The sequence below is a fragment of the Melitaea cinxia genome, chromosome 5 (genome assembly GCF_905220565.1).
Source record: "Melitaea cinxia chromosome 5, ilMelCinx1.1, whole genome shotgun sequence".
Classification (NCBI taxonomy): domain Eukaryota; kingdom Metazoa; phylum Arthropoda; class Insecta; order Lepidoptera; family Nymphalidae; genus Melitaea; species Melitaea cinxia.
Window position 1 is genome coordinate 10,433,175 of NC_059398.1, and position 21,336 is coordinate 10,454,510.

General features: G+C 34.0%; 1 protein-coding gene across 1 annotated transcript in view; it reads left to right on the forward strand.

Annotated features, from left to right (window-relative positions):
* The window catches only part of LOC123653831 (RNA binding protein fox-1 homolog 1-like), a 38,124-nt gene that overhangs the window by 7,280 nt on the left and 9,508 nt on the right, over positions 1-21,336 (forward strand). The window contains 3 exon segments of the mRNA XM_045589811.1: positions 17,584-17,838; positions 18,239-18,460; positions 18,544-18,597. Coding sequence (XP_045445767.1) covers positions 17,584-17,838; positions 18,239-18,460; positions 18,544-18,597 — 531 coding nt within the window.

The following is a 21,336-nucleotide window of genomic DNA, read 5'->3' on the forward strand; positions in this document are numbered from 1 at the left end:
AATACAAATACTCTTTATTGTACACTATCAGAGAAAAATTTTACACCGTAAAAGAAAATATAGACATGTACAAAAGGCGGTCTTATCGCTAAAAGAGCGATCTCTTCCAGACAACCTCTAGCATGAAAAGGACATGACTAAAGAATTAGACGGCATGGAGGTGTACATACATAATATATACATATAATACGTGAATATACATACATATACACATTACACACACACACATATATATACATATACATACATACATACATACATATATATACATATACACATACACACATACATACACATATACATATATATATATATATATATATATATATATATCAAATATATATAAAAATAAAAATTAAAGAATATGAAAATACAAATATACATACGACAGAAGAGAGGAAGGACCGGCTAAAGTCATTGTCAGTAATATTTGTAGTAAATTAAATTTATAAACTTATAACGTGACTCATCAGTTTAAATAGTGTTTCTTTAAGTAACTTTTAAAAGTGTCTAATGATTGTGCCCGCCTTATATTTACGGGTAAAGCATTCCACAACCGAACAGCTTGTAACGAAAAAGAGTTAGTATAAAAAGAAGAAGTATGAGAAGGAATTTTAAGAATAAGATTATTATCCGATCGAAGAGACCGATCGTGACAGTTTGATAGTAGCTCAAAGCGCTCTTTTAAATAGGAAGGCGTCTTTGGATTAAACAGTACGCAGTAGAGAAGTGAAAGAATGTGAGTATTCCGGCGAAGTCGAATTGGGAGCCACCCGAGCTTTTTGCGAAACTCAGAAATGTGGTCATATTTCCTAAGTCCAAACATGAAGCGAATAGAAAGGTTTTGAATGCGCTCGAGTTTATTTAATTGATCTTCCCTGAGGTCGAGGTAAAAGGTGTCGGCATAGTCGAGAATAGGAAGAAGGATGGATTGTGCCAACGCAATCTTGGTGGGAATTGGCAAAAGATTTCGTAATCTACGAATGGAACTAATAGCAGTAAACATTTTACGACTAATTTCCATAATCTGTGAATTCCAGGTCAAATTGGTCAAAAATAATACCTAGATTTTTTACTTCAGAACTATAAGGAATAACATTGTTGTTAAATATAACTGATGGCAAAAGAGAGTGATCCAAACGACGAATCAAATGGTGGCTGCCAATAATAATAGCTTGACTTTTCACAGGATTTACTTTTAGACCAAATGAGTTACTCCAATTAACAATTTCACTTAAGTCGGAGTTAATTGAGTTAATTGTATGGTGAATATCATCTAACCTAGAATGCGCATAAATCTGTAGGTCGTCTGCATACAAGTAAAATTACTTACTTACTTTACTTTACTTAAAAAATTACTGCAAAGTAAAAATATATACCAGGAAATGTTACAGATAAGTACCAGATCGGTTTGGACATTTTACCAAATAATTATAAAGTTGATGACAAAAAGAATAACATTAATAAAAAAAAAAACTCGAAAAATAAACCTCACTGTATCTTACAATTAGAGAATACTCCATATTGGATTCTAAAATTCGATATTTTAACTATACTTCTACTATAACAAATAATTTTATTTAAAATCCCATATCTATAATATATATAAAAGCGAAAGATTACTCACTCATCACGAAATCTCCGAAACTATAACACCTACAAACTTGAAATTTGGCAGGTAGGCTCCTTATAAGCCGTAGGCATCCGCTAAGAACGGATTTTACGAAACTCGACCCTTAAGGGGGTAAAACGGGGGTTGCAAGTTTGTATGAAAGTCCTTCGTTTTTGACGTAAGAGACTTGAAATTTAAAATTTATGCTCTATAGATGATGAGAAGGTGTCCCAATAATGTATCTTTAGAAATCAATTCCCTTTTGGGGTTAAAACGGGGGATGGTAGGTTGAGTCACTCATCACGAAATCTCCGAAACTATAACACTTACAAACTTAAAATTTGGCAGGAAGGCTCCTTATAAGGAATAAACATCCGCTGAGAACGGATTTTACGAAATTCAACCCTTAAGGGGGTAAACTGGGGGTTGGAAGTTAGTGTGAAAGTCCCATGTTTTTGAAGTAAGAGACTTGAAATTTAAAATGTATGCTCTATAGATAATGAGAAGGTGTCCCAATAATGTATCTTTAGAAAGCAACTTTTTTTTGGGGTTAAAACGGGGGATGGTAGATTGACTCATTCATCACGAAATCTCCGGAACTATAACAGCTACAAACTTGAAATTTAGCAGGTAGGCTCCTTATAGGGCATAGACATTCACTAAGAACTGATTTTACGAAAATCGGCCCGTAAGGGGATAAAACGGGGGTCGGAAGTTTGTATGAAAGTCCTATGTTTTTGAAGTAAGAGACTTGAAATTTTAAATATATGCTCTATAGATGGTTAGGAGGTTTTTTTTTTTTTTTTTTTTATGTCACTAGGTCGGCAAACAAGCGTACGGCTCACCTGATGGTAAGCGATTACCGTAGCTTATAGACGCCTGCAACACCAGAAGCATCGCAAGCGCGTTGCCGACCCAATCCCCCCCCAGGAGCTCTGGTCACCTTACTCACCAACAGGAACACAATACTGCTTGAAAACAGTATTATTTAGCTGTGATCATCTGTAAGGTCGAGGTACTACCCCAGTCGGGCTGCTCCAGATTTTGAGCAGGAAATTCCTGCTGTGCCCTACCTCAGTGAACAATGGTGTCCAAATAACGCATCGTAATCTATATATATAAAAGAGAAAGGTTCACTTTCAGGAGAATTCACTCATCACGAGAACTCAAAAACCGCTGGATGGTTTATCCATCCAGGTTGGACAAAGACAAAATTTGGCAGGGAGGTAGATTATAGTTAGCAGACGTCCGCTAAGAACGGATTTTACGATACTCCACTGCTAAGGGGGTTTAATTGGGGTTGATAGTTTGTATGAACATATACAGCCTGAAAATAAAACTAAAAATGTGGTGTATAGAGAGGTTTTATAAAAATAGCTATTAAATTATACTAAAGTCTGCCTTTTAAAAAGTTACTTAGTTTGATAAGCATTTTAAGTGACTGAAATAAAAAAATAATTTGCGTTAAACATCTTAATAGTAATGCATAGCTTTATAACCACGCGGACGTAGTCGCGGGCAACAGTTAGTGTATTATAAATCAAAGTCCCCAAAAGTGTATGTGATCGATTCGCTCAAAATCTTCTGAACGGATTTTCATGCGGTTTCACCATTGGAGAGAGGGCTCCACCATTGGCAAGAGGAAGGTTTACGGAACGGCTAAGCCGATTTTGATGAGAGTTTCACTGGAAGTTTGCCGCGAAAACTTTGTGACACACTAATTTCAACGCGGGCGAAACCGCGGGCACAGCTAGTACCAGTATATAGTTATGAATAATTACTTAAAAATTCCGTGTTATTATGCAGATAGTGATGTTTTAGCCAGATAAACTCTGAACTTTAAGCTTTATGTTATTTACTTTGAAAATATGTTTAACTTTGTATGATACATATATTATATATCCATAGATGTTCTCTAGAGAAATTATTAGAAAAGGTAGCGAATAGTATTTAGCAAGGATCGTTATAAAAGACTTAATTAAAGGGATCGGCGGACCATAAAATAGAGTCGGCAACACACCCTTAGCTTCGTTTTCAAAGAGATTGCCTGGCTCGGGCCGCCTGTTGGGGCTGTAGGTAACGCGAAGTGAGCAACGCTGATCGTCCCATAAATACTTTATACATAAAGCCTTTAATAATCTGGATTTAATTAAAAAGCTTTTTTTATATCCTTTTGTTTTATATACTGTTTAGCCACAACAAGTAACATAACAAACATAATACTGGGTTTAATCATTTATTTTAAGTACCTGTAGGGCTTAAATCCATCGTTTTTTTTTTCAATACATAGGTATGTATATAGATTTTGGGGATTGTTTTACGAAGACGGAATACGAGTCTTAAGTCTAGAATCCTAGATGGTCAGTAATATCGAAAGTTTTAGTTAAATATGAAAATATTGTATTCCTACAAAAGAATCCATAATTGGTGTACAATATTACCATATTGTACCGCCCTGGAATATTAAAATATCGCGTTGATGAACTAAAAATTTATAATCATATCTAATACTATTATAGATCAAGTGGGAAATCGGCCGGTCGGGATCGACCGAGAAGACCACGGTTCAAATCCTCCTGTCTCCAGATCGATTATTTTTGTCCTTTTTTTTCTCTCAAATGCACTCATGATTTTTTTATTTAAATAATCAGTTCATATATTTTATTACTAATAAATCGGATAATAAAATCGGAAAATATTATTTATATTTTATTCGTATTGATTCGTATTTAAATATGATTTCCAAAAAACACGATTTACTAAAAAATACCGAGCTAAGCTCAGTCACCCAGGTACTTATTATATTATTACACCAGAAACCAACTGGTGTCATCGCTACATAGGCCCAATACTGACACCACGTCAAACTAAAGTTTTTAAAAACTGTGATTATCATGTAATATTATATTTTCAAAACTATACTATACAGCATATTTCACAAACTCTCAACTGTTTATATGTGTTTTACACTAAGCAGCATTTATACGGGATGACTGCTATACTAGAATTTTCTATTCAAAACAGTTTATTGTTCTCCATTAACTTTAAGTAAAACAAGCTATTTGATGTATTTAATTATAGCAAATAATACGTTTATTACAAACATATATATTTTTACAAATTATTTTATGCATGTATGCTTATTGCATGAATCATTATAAGAAAAAGTAATTATTATACTGTACCATACGTACTTATTATACAAAACAGCAACATATCTATAAAAAAAATATTTTTGTCAATACAGGATGTTGGCTTGCGATATAGATACGATATACTTATCAGGAGTCTTGCTAAACATGTGTTTGACTTACAACAATAAACAAACGCTTATGATCTCGAGAGTCTCTTAAATACAAATTTCAGCACCTTTATGGGATCCCTTTGTAAACTCACAACAAAGATCGTTATATCAGTAATTGACTTCTAAATACTGACAAATTCTTTGTTGTAGTGAATGGCTTTCGCGTTAGTAGTAGAGTAATTGTAGAGAAGTGTGAAATTTAAAGTACATAAAGTCCCGGTTGCTATATTCGGAATATGTCTTGTCCGTAAATAAAACGGACCGTTTTTAGGAATATTAAAGGCTTTATCGAACTATTGAAACGCATTATATATATTATGCATTGTAAGAGACGTTACGACGACGACTTTCGTTATAACGTGTTAAAAAAAACGCTGTAGTATTAGACTATTTATTTCGTTAAAACGCGTTTTGTCGTAATCAAATTGGTTTTTATTTAGATTAGATTCAAATTTTAGTTATCACGGAGGATCCTGTATAGACGACTAATAACTATTAAAAATGCTTTCTAAATTCGGATAAATAAATTCAAGTTTTGGATAACAGCGTATACTTTGGTTATGTATTTCCTATCAATAATAAGAACAACAACAATTCAGCCTGTTACATCCCACCGCTATAGGCCTCTTTCTCCAACTAAGAGAAGGCTTATTCATATCAGTATTATCATACTTGCGAGTACGCGTATAGTAGTAGTATGAGTATATATATTTTTTTAATGATACATTTATTAGCATTTAATTGTATTAATATTGTGTGTACAAATTAACTCGGTCCGTTTTTAAAAGATGGCTTAAACTGTCATTTATGTTTTTTTAAGGGATTGAAGATTGTGGTGGTTCCTAAGATATTCATGTTACACATATGTGATTATGTCATTAAATAAATACACATATGTGAATAATATACGTTGCAAATTGCTTTGATTAAAAAAAAAAAAAAACAATTGTTTTCACTTTATTGGGTTGAAACTGTATAAAGTTTGTGAGTTTTGTGGGAGATTTTGATGTTTCCAGGATTTTAGAGTTAAAGAAAGATCCTAAGCCAGGAGCTTGTAAAATTAGAAGGTAAAAAATTTGACGAAATAGTCGATAAAAATTACAGTTAAATCCAAATGAAAATTGTATTTATTGTATTGTTATTTATGACACAATAAGTAGTTTCACTATCCTTAAAACACATGGGTATTATTTAAAAGTAAAGCAATTGCGTTGCAAAGCAACAACCGCTCTGGTGTATTGGTGCGAGTAATCGCCTAAAACACCGATTTGCGAGTTCGATTCCCACTCGTGATGGACATTTGTATTATTACAAATACAATATATTATATATTAGTACAAATATTTATTTCCGGTTTGGATGTCTGTCCTTGTGGCTCTCCCCACCGTTTCTCGGAGAGGACGTTAAGCCGTCGGTCCTAGTTTTTATCATAAATACCTGATGACGATTGTTACTCATAGTAGGGAACATATCCGCCAACCTGCAGTGGAGCAGCGTGGTGGATTAAGCTCCGATCCTTCTCTTACATTGAAAAAGAGAATTGAAATTGAATATTAATACCCAGTGGTAAAAAAAGTTATTTTGTTATAAAAATGTCATTTTCACTTATAAGAACACCGTTACTAGGTTTTGATATCCATCACTTCAATCATGTCTACGTGCAAGACTTTTTTTATATTAGGCCAATGAACGGTATTTGTGCCAAGTAATAAATATTCGATAGTGTATGATATTTTTAAAAGACACTTAAATAAATATCTTAAAATTATTAATAACCTCCTAATACGTCGAAACCGCCTTCTTTTTCCTATCATCAAATAGATAACATCATAAATATGTTGTATCTCTCTAAACGGTATTATTAGTATTATTAGAACAGGATACGTAACTAGTTTTGCACCTCGATGGTACAGTAATTCTTGGTTACTAACTTTTTAAATTTTAACACATCCGTTCCAAAAGCGTACCTATTAAAAACGTATACCATTCTTTTTAATGCTGCTTAAAAATTGAAACATCTGTTTTGCAAATATAGCAATAATGTTTCAAGTGATGCGAAATGCCAATTAGGACTGGTTTTATCATATTAACGTTACGTCACTGGATTAGTTCAACGTGGACTACACGTTCAATTGTGTCAACATTCCTCTTGTTAATAGGGATATGGTATTCAATGCAGGCAACTAACATGCTAGGGTTTAATTTATCAATTGTGCTCACAATTGCGCAGCCAGCCACATACTAGTGTTATGTTAACAGTTCGAATTGTATTTTAAATTTTTATTTTGTAAATGATATTTAGTTTATTTAAAACAAAACTACGTTTCCGGCTCTGTTTTTACACTCTTTACGGTTGTATATATATTAATTTTAAGTAAATACAACAGGAATTGCCTCCGCAATAAATATAACGGTATAATAAAAAATTCCATCGTATTTCTTTAATATTTACTTGTAAAATTACAGTCAATTATTTAAATAAGAACATTATTTTATTATCAAATCAAGTTTGCTTCGGAACTGCTTAGTTTTCAGTTTTTTTTTTCGCTGTGACAAAAATAAACTATATTCGCAATATCTATTACTACCGTGTTGAATGTTGAGTTACATCAAAACCTACTATATGCCTTCTATAAGACTTTAAAGGCCGTAGAAAAAAATAAACTTTTTTTAAGTATTTAAGTTGTGACATCATAATCTTTCTTTTTTTCAATTCTGTCTTTTAATTTTTATTTTGGCAGCCCTTTAAAATTAGCTCGGTGTTAATATAGAGTTTTATTAGTGTTATATTAAGAACGTGTACTACGAAATCATCCATATGCATAGCCACAGTCTTGCCTTCCGAGTGGTAGTCCGCTACTACGGCTGAGGCTGCGCGCTTCGCCAAGCACTGTAAATACTCCCTTAGTCACGTAGCTCTGCTGTTGAATATTAATATACGAAATTATATTCACCTAAAGAAATTTTGCGGAAACTGAAGCTCTACGTCCTTGAGTTGACTTGTTTCAGCTTTGATGGAATCTGATTTTCTGTTACGTGGACTTAAAAATCACTATTTTTATTGTATACCTGTGAATAATAAATCCCTCCTCATAAGCTCCGGGCGACGGTTTGTTATATCGTACTCTCTTTTAAAGCTACGACGAATTTATTCACATTTATTTTAAACTTCTGCAAAGTTGTGGAGCCAAAAAGACATCAAAATATTTTTTCATGGTCATTATTAAAGTGAAAAAACGAGTCTTTCACTTTGTCTTTGTCATTTTCATAACTATTGTCCAAAAATTAAAAACGTACGCTCAAACATTGTATTTCATATGCCCTCTATGTTCGGGAGTGTGTTTACGAATGTAAGACAGGGCTTGCGACATGACAGGACAAGAATGACTGGGGGCGCAATTTGACATTCCTTGGCACATTCTAGGCGCAACGTTGACGTAACCCAAATTTCTTCTTGTCTAATAATAATATTTATGTACAAAAAGATGTTTTCACAAAATGGAAAGAAATGTATTAAAAATAACCAACCTCAATATATTTTTCGGCAAATTTGACACCGGTTAAATATTTTTTTTGAAACAGAAAAAAAAATATTTACACCGAAAACGTTTTTACGTGCGTTTATTGCTGGTTAGCCGTTTATTGTGGTGACATTAATTACTTCGGTCTGAGTGGGTAATTTCGTGACATCTATCACATATGGGATGCGAGTGCCTACTTCATGAGATATCTCACATCCTAACGACTTTAATCTCCCTTTTTTGTTAAATCACGTATTGAGTGAATAGAAATATGGCAAGCATATAATTATAAAACATCACTATACAAATAACAGTTCTTTTTCCTCGGAGACCACGCCAGCATTATATTTGTAGTTCACTTAAGATCAATTACGTTTAATTGTTCGTGATATAATTATCTAATTGTGAGCATTGTGACACATGCGACATGTTGAGTTTTATTTTGTTGCCTTAAAAGGACAGCATTTAATACTTTCAATGTATCTAAATTTTATATTTAGTTATAATTTGATAGAAGTTGCATTATGTGTACTTTATTTATTGATCTATCTTGTTAGGTAACCTACGTTATGCTACGAATATAATTCTAAACTCAATATATTTTGTGTGTAAAAGTAATTTTAAAGTGTACATGTTTGTGTCGCAATTACAGATTTGAAATTATATTAAGACAAGTATTGCTATATAGGAAAATGTATGTGGACATAATTTTCTTAGCTTGTGTATTATATTCTCCTTACGGTATAAAAGTACAAATGATATTTATTTATTTATTATTTATTACTACTTTATTGCACAATACATTAAAGAATTGTACAAAAAAAAGCATTCTCTATCAGCCAACCTTAGGACGTACAAGAGCGGACGTTTGTAGGTGTGCAAAATTGAGTATGTATTAGTAAAATTCACATTAAGAGAAAAAAAAAGGGAGGAAAAATAAGATAACGTTAGTGACAATCGTTATATTATATACACGAGCAAATAATTCATAAACATATTATACAAATATATACATACATACAAACATACATACATACATACATACATACATACATACATACATACATACATACATACATACATACATACATACATACATGCATAATACTTAATAGTTAATAATTAATGACTAGCTGTGCCCGCGACATCGTCCGCATGGAATTTAACAAAAAAGTTATTGTTGAGTTATATTAATAAATATCTAAAATAAAAGTAGCCTAAGTTACTCCTTATTACATCAGCTATCTGCCAGTGAAGGTCACGTGAACAAACAGACAGACAGACAAAAATACATCCATATGCATTTAGTAAAAAATGGTTATTTTAATATTACAAACAGACACTCTCCAATTTTATTTATTTGTATAGATAATGTTTACAGATTTATAAAAACATACTCGTAGAAAACGTTTCTTAATTTATTTTTGTTTAATACCATTGCGCCTTTTTATCATTATTTTCGAGAGGTCATTACGATGCGCTATATTGATTTAAATACAAAAGTATTAATTTGAGACCTTTATATTTATATACAAGTAAAATAACTAATTATAACATCCTAAATGGTAATTTATAATTCGAATATATACATAGGTACACATAAATAAACAGTTGGGTTGTCTGGAAGAAATGGCTAAATAGCCATAAGTCCGCCCATTGTACTTCACTGTCTGTAAATGTTTTTTTTTAATGTGTTTATTGTTTAAAATGTAGTTGTGGTGTACAATAAAGTATAAATAAATAAATAAAATAAACAATTAAAAGGTACTCGTAAATTGATAATGATTTCTATAGAGTTAAAATGCCACGTTTTAATCTTAGGTACTTAAGTAGAGTAAGTAGTAGTTAAGAGAGTAGGTAAGAGAATGATTGCACTGTTCGCTTTATGAATCTTTAGATATTGATTCTTTAATTCTTCCCATGTATAATAAAATCCCACAAACGATTTTGGAATTGTCTCAACATAAATTTAAAGTTTTTATTAAAAAAAAAATAATAGATAAAGCTTATTACTCGGTGCAGGATAACATAGTTGATAAAGATGTGTGAACTTAGTGACGCTGTATTTTATGCAACATGTTATTTATTTTGTACTAAAACACAGTTTATATATTATTTTTCAAAGGAGTAAGTGCGGAGTTTCTTGCCGATTCTTTTCTGCAGAATCTACATTCCGAATTGATGGTAGCTTTACTTCTACAAATATAATAATTGATTTTTAAATTTTTAATTTGTAAAATGAATTCGAAATTCGAAAGTGCTCTTGGAGCCTATTTGAATAAAGCTATTTTTGATTTTGATTTAAAAATTAAATAGTTCTTCGGCGAATTGTATAAAACCTATTCGCCGATTATACACTACACTAGTGCTAGAGATTTCTTTTCTGTTTTGTTATATTCTACGTACATGCAAATAAAGTTAACGCATTCAAAGTAAAACTATATAGACATTTCAATAGGGCAATGAACTTGGACAACATTTATTCTAAAACTGTTTTGTGTACTACTTACTGTTAGGCTATTTGTATTCAATTTTAAGTATTTTACGAAACATAATTGTATTTGCTCGCAAACGAAAAAAAAAACCGACTTCATTATTACATCGACGCAACTAACATTCACACACAGATTTTCTGGGGCATAATAAAATGCTATTTTATTTATATCGTAAATATTAGATTCATTCGTGAAGTCAAAAAACTAAATCAATTTTAAAAAAATGTTTCATATAATTGTGTTTGCTCGCAAACGAAAAAAAACCGACTTCAATTACATCGACGTGTAATACAACGTAGATCGACGAAAAAATAGTCAAGTAACTACGCGTTATCAAAGATTACTCAAAAAGTAATTATCAGATCTCGATAAAATTTATATGTGACCACATGATAAACACCAGCTGTCGATTAAATTAAAAATTATCAAAATCGGTATACCCAGAAAAAAGTTATTGCGGATTTTCGAGTTTCCCTCGATTTCTCTGGGATCCCATCATCAGATCCTAGTTTCCTTATCATGGTACCAAACTAGGAATATCCCCTTTCCAACAAAAAAAGAATTATCAAAATTGGTACATCCAGTAGAAAGTTATGCGGTAGAATACAACGTAGGTCGACGAAAAAAGCGTCAAGTAAAAACGCATTATTAGATATAACTCGAAAAGTAGTTGTTAGAACTCAAATAAATTTAAATGGGACCAAATGACACACACCACCTTTCGATCAAAAGAAAATTTGTCGAAATCGCTCCACCCAGTCAAAAGTTCTGAAGTAACATACATTTAAAAAAAAAATGCTGTCGAATTGAGAACCTCCTCCTTTTTTGGAAATCGGTTAAAAAGTTATCTTCTATTGATCATGTACTTATCAATAGAAGATAACTTTTTGTTGTGTTTATATTGTAAATTCGTTCGATGATGATTCGTTTCATGTTTTATATAGGAGTACACCGTTTCACGTAATGGAATCAGATTAATGTATACAACCTCTTTGTTTCAGAAGATTTTATTTAGCGGGTAAATTTTTATTGAAATCAATATCTGTGACCATTAGCTCACTCATACAAATATTAGACAACTTTATATCTTTAAATTTAATAACTTCGTGGATAAGAAAGCGTAAGCCGTTGTTACCGTAGATCTCTAGGTCTACGATATTTTAAAAAATGTTAAGGTCAATAAAAATAACTCCTTGGTTTTCTTCTCACTTCACACGTGGTTGAGCAATATTCAAATAGTAAATTTAATTGAAATAGATATAATGAATATTAATAAACCTAAAACAAACTATATGACACCATATTTAAAAAATCACTGTAAGAACTTTATTAACGAACAGTATAACGGATTTTACTAACTTTTTACTAACGGTTCTAAGGATGGCCTGGCCTACACATAGGTGCAGCGTTTCGGGTGCCGAATCTTTAGCTTCAATTTACAAATATTTGAGATCAAAGTGCGGCAAAACGACAAATTCATATGTAAGGACCTAATATTCCTTTCCGGTGTAGATGTCTGTCCTTGTGGGTCTTCCACCGTGCCTCAGAAAGCACGATAAGCTGTTGGTCCCGGTTGTTATCATAAATACCTGATAGCGATCGTTACTCGTTTCGTCGACGATATTGTCATCTTTGCGGAGACGCTGGATGAGTTAGGCCAAATGCTGGCCGGCCTAAACGAGTCCTCCCGACGTGTCGGTCTCTGTATGAACTTGGATAAGACGAAAGTTATGTTTAACAACCAAGTCATACCGATACCGGTATCGGTCGATGGTACCCTTCTCGAAGTTGTTCAGGATTATATTTACCTAGGCCATACTATCCAACTAGGCCGCAACAACTTCGAGAAGGAGGCCGATAGGAGGATTCGGTTGGGCTGGGCGGCGTTTGGCAGACTCCGTCGAGTCTTCACTTCGAAGATTCCGCAATGCTTGAAGACAAAAGTTTTCGAGCAATGCGTCCTGCCTGTGTTAACATACGGAGCCGAGACGTGGACACTGACCAAGGGACTGGTTCACAAGTTTAAAGTCGCACAACGTGCAATGGAACGGGCTATGCTTGGGGTCTCTCTCAAAGACAGGATTAGAAATGAGACTATCCGCGAGAGAACGAAAGTAACCGACATAGCCCACAGAATTAGCAAGTTGAAGTGGCAGTGGGCTGGTCATCTGTGTCGCAGGACCGATGGCCGTTGGAGTAGACGGGTCCTAGAGTGGAGACCGCGTCTTGGCAAACGCAGTGTGGGACGTCCTCCGGCCCGTTGGACCGACGATCTACGTAAGATTGCCGGTGTAGGCTGGATGAGGATTGCGGAAGACCGGGATGTGTGGCGCGAACTTGGGGAGGCCTATGTCCAGCAGTGGACTGCGATAGGCTGAAGTGATGATCGTTACTCGTAGGAGGGAATATATCCGCTAACTCGCAGTGGAGCAGCGTGGTGGATTAAGCTCCAATCCTTCTCCAACATGGAGAAAGAGGCCTATGGCCTACGGTGGGATGTTAAAGGTTGAATCGTGAAGCATTGTCATTTAGTTAAAACACCATGTTACATCGATAATTAGCAAGTAATAAATTTTTACACACAGATGTTTAAAGTACTAGTTAATACTATATGTTATTTTAATATATTATTGTTGGTAAAATATTTATTCGAATCTCGCTCATTAAAATAATACGATGCTATTATTTATTACATCTTTGTCTTCGAACTTTGATAAGGTGATTGTATGACCCTACGGTCAACGGAGACTTCGGCCTCGTAAACACATATACATTATATTTGTGTATTAAATATAATTACTATCACGCGTCAATGCTATGATAATATTTTATTTAAATTGTCATTAACCACCATTTTTAATCTTTTACTCGAAAGCTGGTGCTTGTTATGGGGTCCTATTTGAATTTTATCATGATCTGACTTGTACTTTTTGTGTTATTTCTGCGTATTTACTGGACTAATTTTTCATCTACCTACGATGTACCTACGATAAGTGAAGTTGATTTCTCAGAATAACATTTGACCCAATGATTATGAACTTTGAATAAAAAATAGCCCTCGATTGCTTACATCCTTTCAGTCTTTTAGGGGAAGGAACGATAAACATGTAGTCTCAAACATCTGTTTTTTTGAAGTAAAGACGAGGGTCATAGTTTGAATGTTCGACGATTAGCAGAGGCGCTCTAAAAAATCAGTTTGTTTATGTGGCAGCTCCAACATGCCGGATATGACTGGCCGCGGCGCGCCGCATGTGTAATGATCGTTGTAACTTTTCATCTTTACTATCCTATCTGCACACACTTGTTAGTTATTACTTTTACTAAGAAATTTAGTTTACATGCTATTTACTACTCTTGAGTTTATTTATCCGGCGGCAAACTTGTGGTATTTAGGAAAAATATTTGTGTTTCGTAATAAGAACATTCTAGACACCACATAATGAAAAATTAAAAAACAGTACGTAGTTTGTTTCATATTTGACCGATCCACTTTTATTAAAGTTCTTTGTGCAGTAAATATCTTGTATAGGTATCAAGGTGGACAATAAGAATTCAAAACATCACGAGAGCTCTTCATTACCACAGAAGAGCGGTCTCTCCAGTGTCGTATATAAATTGCAGCTGTGTTCGTGAAATTCTTCTAAATATATCTCAGACTGCTCCAGATTGTTTTCCTCTTATGTTTATATCGAATGATTTTACAAGACGAAGATATCACTTTATCGAGTTTTTTAATAAAATATATGCGAAATATATAAAATTTAATATAAGCCCTCCTCACTTCTGGTAATGGTTGAATGAATTACTAAAGGTAGTTCATATTTTTTTGTTTATTGATTTTTTGTTTTCAGGCTTTGTCGATTACAAACAATGACCATTCTTGTTATATTTTTAAAATATTAGTAGATGACACGTGATGTTACAGGACATATACTCGTACATAGGCTAGACTAGTACTAGTACATTTAGTAGTTTTCGTGTAGTTTTAGCATAACACCAATCGTTCGAATTGTTCAAAAAACCTTGTGTGCAGCGTAAGTGAGTCGATTTAGCTGTGAGTGTGATTATTAATATCTTCAAAACACCACCCGCCACCCGCTGCTATTGACTGTACTGACCTATACCTTCAAAATGAGTCTCATAGACGCTTTTCACACTGTCGACCTATTGTAAACGAAACACAATGAGAGTAAAATTCTGCTACTCATGGAAAATGTATTCATTTTAATCTTTGGGATATTACTGCCATTGTGGAATTTTCTTGTAAATTCTTTATGTTTAATTGCTTCGTGCTTCTATATTGATTCATGTATATAGCATCAAGAGGGCGCCTTTTCGTTCATTTTATTGAAGTATATTTAATTACAGTTATTGTGTACCGAACGCTTTGTTGTATTCTATCGGGGTATTAATCTTAAATTGAGTTTCGCGGAAATTTCAAGAGGCTTTTATTGGTTCAAAGAAACAATATATTTACTGACAATAGATTATGTACGAGTATGTATGGATTCTTACAATTTTCAAACTACATGATGTCTTAGAATTGAAACTCAGAAGCTTTGAATTGCGAAATTATACCTAGGCTGAACCAGGCGCGGTCAGAACTCGACGCAATTGCGACCAATAACCACTTCCTAATTTTCTCGTTTCCGCAACGGCACTGCGCACCGCATTTGATACAACGTACAATCATAGTCTATAAATATAACTAAACCAACAAAACGTAGATTTAGAGGATTTGCATTATTTTACTATACATGTTGAAGGTCACTTTTCTTTTATTCTTTCTAATTGTGTTAAACCATTATTGATACGAGTAAAGATATACTTGTATTGAAGTGTTTCTTTAAAAACAGGTCTACTTTAAAGTATATTACAAACTACTATTACATCACATTTACGCTTTTGATATCAAATTAATGGGGATAAGGGTCGTATTCACAATTTAATACCTATTATATCCGAAGACAATTCGGATTCAAAATAAAAGCGAGCGAGGAGTTGTAATAAAACTTATTTACTAGCAAAGTGCTCGAATATTTAATTTTATGTTGAATACAAAGGATACTTTAATAATATTAGGCGCGCTCTTGAAAGAAGAAAAATATTTCAAGGTAAAAGTATTTTCAGAAATGTTTATAATTAATTTTAAAATATTCTATTCATTTTTGCCAAGCTGGTACAAATATTTTTTCAACTTTCAATAAAATAAATAAAAAACTCCTGTTTTGTATCTTTAACTGATTTAAAAAAAAGCCATCAATTCGACTGTATTTTTTTTAATGTGTGTTACCGACCTCACAACTTCTTAATAGAGAGAGAGATCTATTTCGATGATTCTTTTTGTAATCGAAAGGTGTTGCTTCTCATGTTGGTTCCATATAAATTTGATTGAGATCTGATGAGTAATTTTTGAGTTATCTCTCATAATGCGTCTTTACTTGACTTTAAAATTTCAATATAACTACAGTAATTGTTTTGTTTTAATGTCACAGCACGCCTCTATCTTCTATGTAAATTAAAGCTTACTTTTAAATTCGTTGAAAGTAAAATTGAAAAGCGCTTTCATTAAACATTTCATTACTCTGAACATGTAGTAAGATTAAACTTTGTGCTATTATGTTGTTTATTGTGAATTTTACGTCATATCTAGATAAAATTGTCTACATCTTTCGGTGTGAATTTGGACGAAACGAAAGTTATGTTTAACAACCAAGTCCACCGAGACCGGTATCGATCAATGCTACGATTCTCGAAGTTGTTCTAGATTATGCCTACCTAGACCATACAATTCAACTAAGCAGATAGGAGGATTCCTTTGGGCTGGGCGGCGTTTGGCAGGGTTTGCCGAGTTCGAACATTTCGAAGATACTTGAAGACAAAAGTCTTCAAGCAATGTGTCATGCCTGTTTTAACATACTGTATGTTGAGACATGAACTCGGACATTCGCAAGAGAATAAAAGCAACCGACATAGCCAACAGAATTAACAAGTTGAAGTGGCAGTGAGCTCTCACCTGTAGTAACACCTAGTCACCGATGGCCGCTTTAGCAGACGTGTCCTGGAGTGTAGACCGCGTATTGCCAAACGCAGTGTGTGACGTTCTCAACCCCCTGGATCGACGATCTACGTGAGATTGCCGTTGTAGGCTGGATGAGAGTTGCGGAAAACCGGAATGTCTGGGGTGAACTTCTGGAGGCCTATGTGCCCACCAGTGGATTGGGGTAGGGTGAACTGACTGACTAACTTCTCTGTCTACGTTTTTGATATTTATGTATGACAAAGCTTTATATAAATACGTAAAAAGAATCCAGCGTATACTAGTAATTAATTGCTAAGTAATAAATTCTAGACATTGTTTCCAATTTTGTATCTCATTTACCTCAAAGCTTATGCAAATGACGTGGCTGTGACAGGGCGTGATACTATACTACAGTTAAATTCTGTTTTTACTTTGTTAAAAGCGAATTTGTCGTAATTTTTTGAACATACGTTAGCATTTCCATATTTTCACGAAAAGAAAACATATAATCGCTGCAACCGTTGACACTGTCATACTATATATACCACAATAGTGTATGTGTTCAAATTTTATTAGAAAAAAGGAACAGTAACATGATATATACATATATTGTTCTTTACGTTTTCCAGCACATGGTGGGCACGGGGATGGCGACCCCGTTCCCTGCGGCGGCGGCGGCTGCGGCGGCAGCGGCGCAGTTCGCAGCCAACGGCGACCTCACCGGGGTGAAAACAGAGAGCGGCTCTACAGCCCAGCCACAGCCCTCGCTCGTCAAAAGCGAAGGACCACCTTCACAAGCACCGCTCCCGCCCAACAATTTCTCACCCCAGCCACCTTCACAGGGACACACGCAGAGTTCATTGGATAATCAAAATAATAACTCTGTGAGTAATAGATTTGAAATAATTAATTTTAAATAATTTAAAAAGTATAAATAAAGTGCTTTGTGTTTAAAATTGTAAGTTTTACATCAAATAGTTTGTTGTAATATTCTAATGCTTGTCACAACTAGTTTTAAAATATATGGTTATGAATATCCAAATAATTGTGTTGAAACCGACTTTAATATACATCGATTAGTAATACAACGTAGGTAGTCTGTAAAACCGTCAATTAAAAAATAATCAAGTAAAGACGTATTATTGGTGATAACTCAAAAATACACAGATTTAAATCGAATTTAAATGGAACAACATGACAAGCACCAGCTTTCGATTAAAAAAAACAATCATTTTAGAAGTCGGTTAAAATCATATAGTAATTGCGCCGCCACCGTGTCGACAGCAAAGCGAAGGCGAGTCGACGGAGGAGAGCACGCCGGCGAGCGCGGCGGCGGCGGCGCACGCGGCGGCGGCGGCCGTGAGCGCGGCCGTGGCCGCCGGCGCCGCGCCGCAGCCGCCCGACAAGAGCCTCGTGCCCGTCTCGCAGGCCTCGCAGCCCAAGCGCCTGCACGTCTCCAACATACCCTTCCGCTTCCGCGACCCCGACCTCAGGAACATGTTCGGGGTACGTACCGCCGGCGCACTGCATGTCTCGATATCGCTACCTTTAGATGTAAGGAAATTAACAGGTTATCTTTTACATTTCAGCAATATGGCACGATACTTGATGTAGAAATTATCTTCAACGAACGCGGCTCGAAGGTAAGCGCGGCTATAGACCGATCACTGACCTAAGTGGCCCCCTGAAATCAACGTTTGATTTCACGGAGCCTACTTTAGTGACGATATTTTACAAATTGAAACTAGGAGTAATAAGTAATTAAGGATTCAGAAATTCGTTTAAATTAAACTAATTATTTATTGCTTCTTTTGTACATTTAAGGGATTCTTTTACATATATTTAGTCATCGTGACGTATATATATTTTTTATAATACTTTATAAACAACAAAATATTGATTTTCTATTGTTAATTGTTTTGGTGATACTTTTAAAGTTAATTCTTTCATGTAGAAAAAATAAAAAATACACTCTTTCGTGTAGTAAATTCGGACGAATGAAGTACAGTGAACAGACTATGTTACCTATTATACTCTATGTAAATATATAATAGGTATATATATGTAATAATGTGTGTTCCTGAAATGTACAATGATTAGCACTACATAGCTATTGCGTATATTATATATGAACCGCGTAAATGCGTTTCAAAAATTCTCGTAAAAAGGTCCATCGTAATAGTCGGCAAAAGCTATCTAGTGCCAACAAGCATTAATTTAATATCTGCTGCCCAAACTAAAGAGTAATTTAGTTTATTGAGAAAAATATTATAAGTTAAGATTCTTGTGTAATTCCTTTAAAAGCAACATTACTTATCCTTGCTTAACAAAAATTCAACGGCAAATGGGCTTAGTTTCAATAATAATCGTGATTAAAACAAAACTCTTTCTCATAGCATAATTCTTGGTTTAATGTTTGGTGCAGAATCTCTAATTGCATTGTATATTATCATTCTGTAATATTTTCTCTAAATCTACTGCAATTAAAACATAGTATGTAATACATGTAACATACTTTTGCACTGAATTAATGGAATAAAAGCGAGTAAAACTATTATTTAAAACTGGAAAGTAAGTTACGTGTATCAATGTCTTAACGGCATCATTTACAGTTTTATTTTTATTTTTCACTTTATATGATTCTCAAAAAACAACTCACAGTAAAACCCTACTTGTTAAGGATAAAAATAAATTTTACAAGGATTTTTCAATAATTGATTGGATTGAACGCTTTTTCGTGTTTACTGCTTTCCTTGTGTCAGTTTGGTGACCGCCCCTACAGTAGTCCATGCTCGCTCATGTCTAAAACATATTTTACTCTTTTGATATAATAGCTCCAAGTATTTTTTTCTTCAATGCCTCACATTGGGATGTGCAGTATTAGAGAGAATGATGCATCGTCACTATAACAGCTGATTTTCTAAATCATATTCATAGGACAGCTCTATTATTCAACACTAATAAAACTACACAATAAGATCACACAAACTGCATTGCGTTTAAATGTTTCTAATTTCCAAATTATTCTTTTCGAATAATCATTTTTGTTTTGTACCGTTTGTTGCAATAGTCGTGAAAACATTTGGATCGATGCGGTTGCAGTTTGGGTGATATGATTTTCGGAGATGTTACTCACGTGTGTAGATTGGTATTTTTTTCTGCCGATTTTCAAGTAATATTTATTTATTTTTAGTCGTACGCTTCCTAACAAGGGAAAATGATTCATTAGTTCTGGGCATGTCAACTTTGCTGACCCTATGCCGTATTATTAATCAATCGTTAACGCAAACTGTACTTCCTAGAAGTAACGACAATGGTGCACCAATTATTATTAGTTCGCTTATCTTGAATGTCATTAGCGTCTTCCTCGCCTATCGGATCGAGTTCTGTGTCTGTGTCGTTCAGCTGCGACTTATCGTAGTTTATCGCGTCTTCTAATATCGCACCGACCGGGCAATGAGGACAGGCTTCTCTTATATATTAATGTTAAATCCTTCGGTTATCTGTCTCTCCTCTTTCTGTCTGTTTGGTTTCTCTTTCCCAGTTCCACTTTAATTAATTCCGTGCACTCAGAACACATGCGATAATAATAGAGCTGTCACGCTTTTATATATGTAAAGCGTCTCGTACGATAAGCGATATGTTTGCCACTTTCACGACTCGTCTCTTCCACTTTATTGTGTGCTGTGCTAGCTGCTTTTTGTATCTATGGGTTATCACCGTGTAATGACAGTAGTATCATACCCAGAGCACGAACTAAATTATGTTGTCGAACATTTTAATCAAATTTAGATGAAATTTTACTCTGTTTTATGTATATTATTATCCTAGCGTTATATTTAAATATGTTAATACCTATCACATGTAAAAATATATGGCTAACTTATTTATTATTGCTTTTAATTATTATTATTATTATTAAATTGCTGTGTTTAGCACTGTACAATTAATGCACACATACATGCGTTGTAATATAAGGTCAGGTCAGATATGAAGTGCAAATATATAAAGAAATAAATGAGCCACAAAAATAACGGCTTATTTGCGCACAATAACTACATTCGATAGGCAATCGATTGTATAAAGTATTCCATTATATTCTTAGAAAACGTAGATAAATGTAGTTCCCTTGCATGAGCGATGACTTTTAGATCAAATTGCAGCTAACACTTCATATAAAGATTACTAGTGTTTCTTAAAAATAGTAGTGTATCCATATTAGATCGAATAATCCTTATGATATTTTTTCGGTATTTACACGACGATACAAACTCTTTCCAATAGATCGAAGTGCTAGGTCGAGCGACATTATATATTAATTTACTGTAATCCGAACGCTTCTGTGTACCCATTCAGCTAGATTGCGCTCAAACTACCAACGA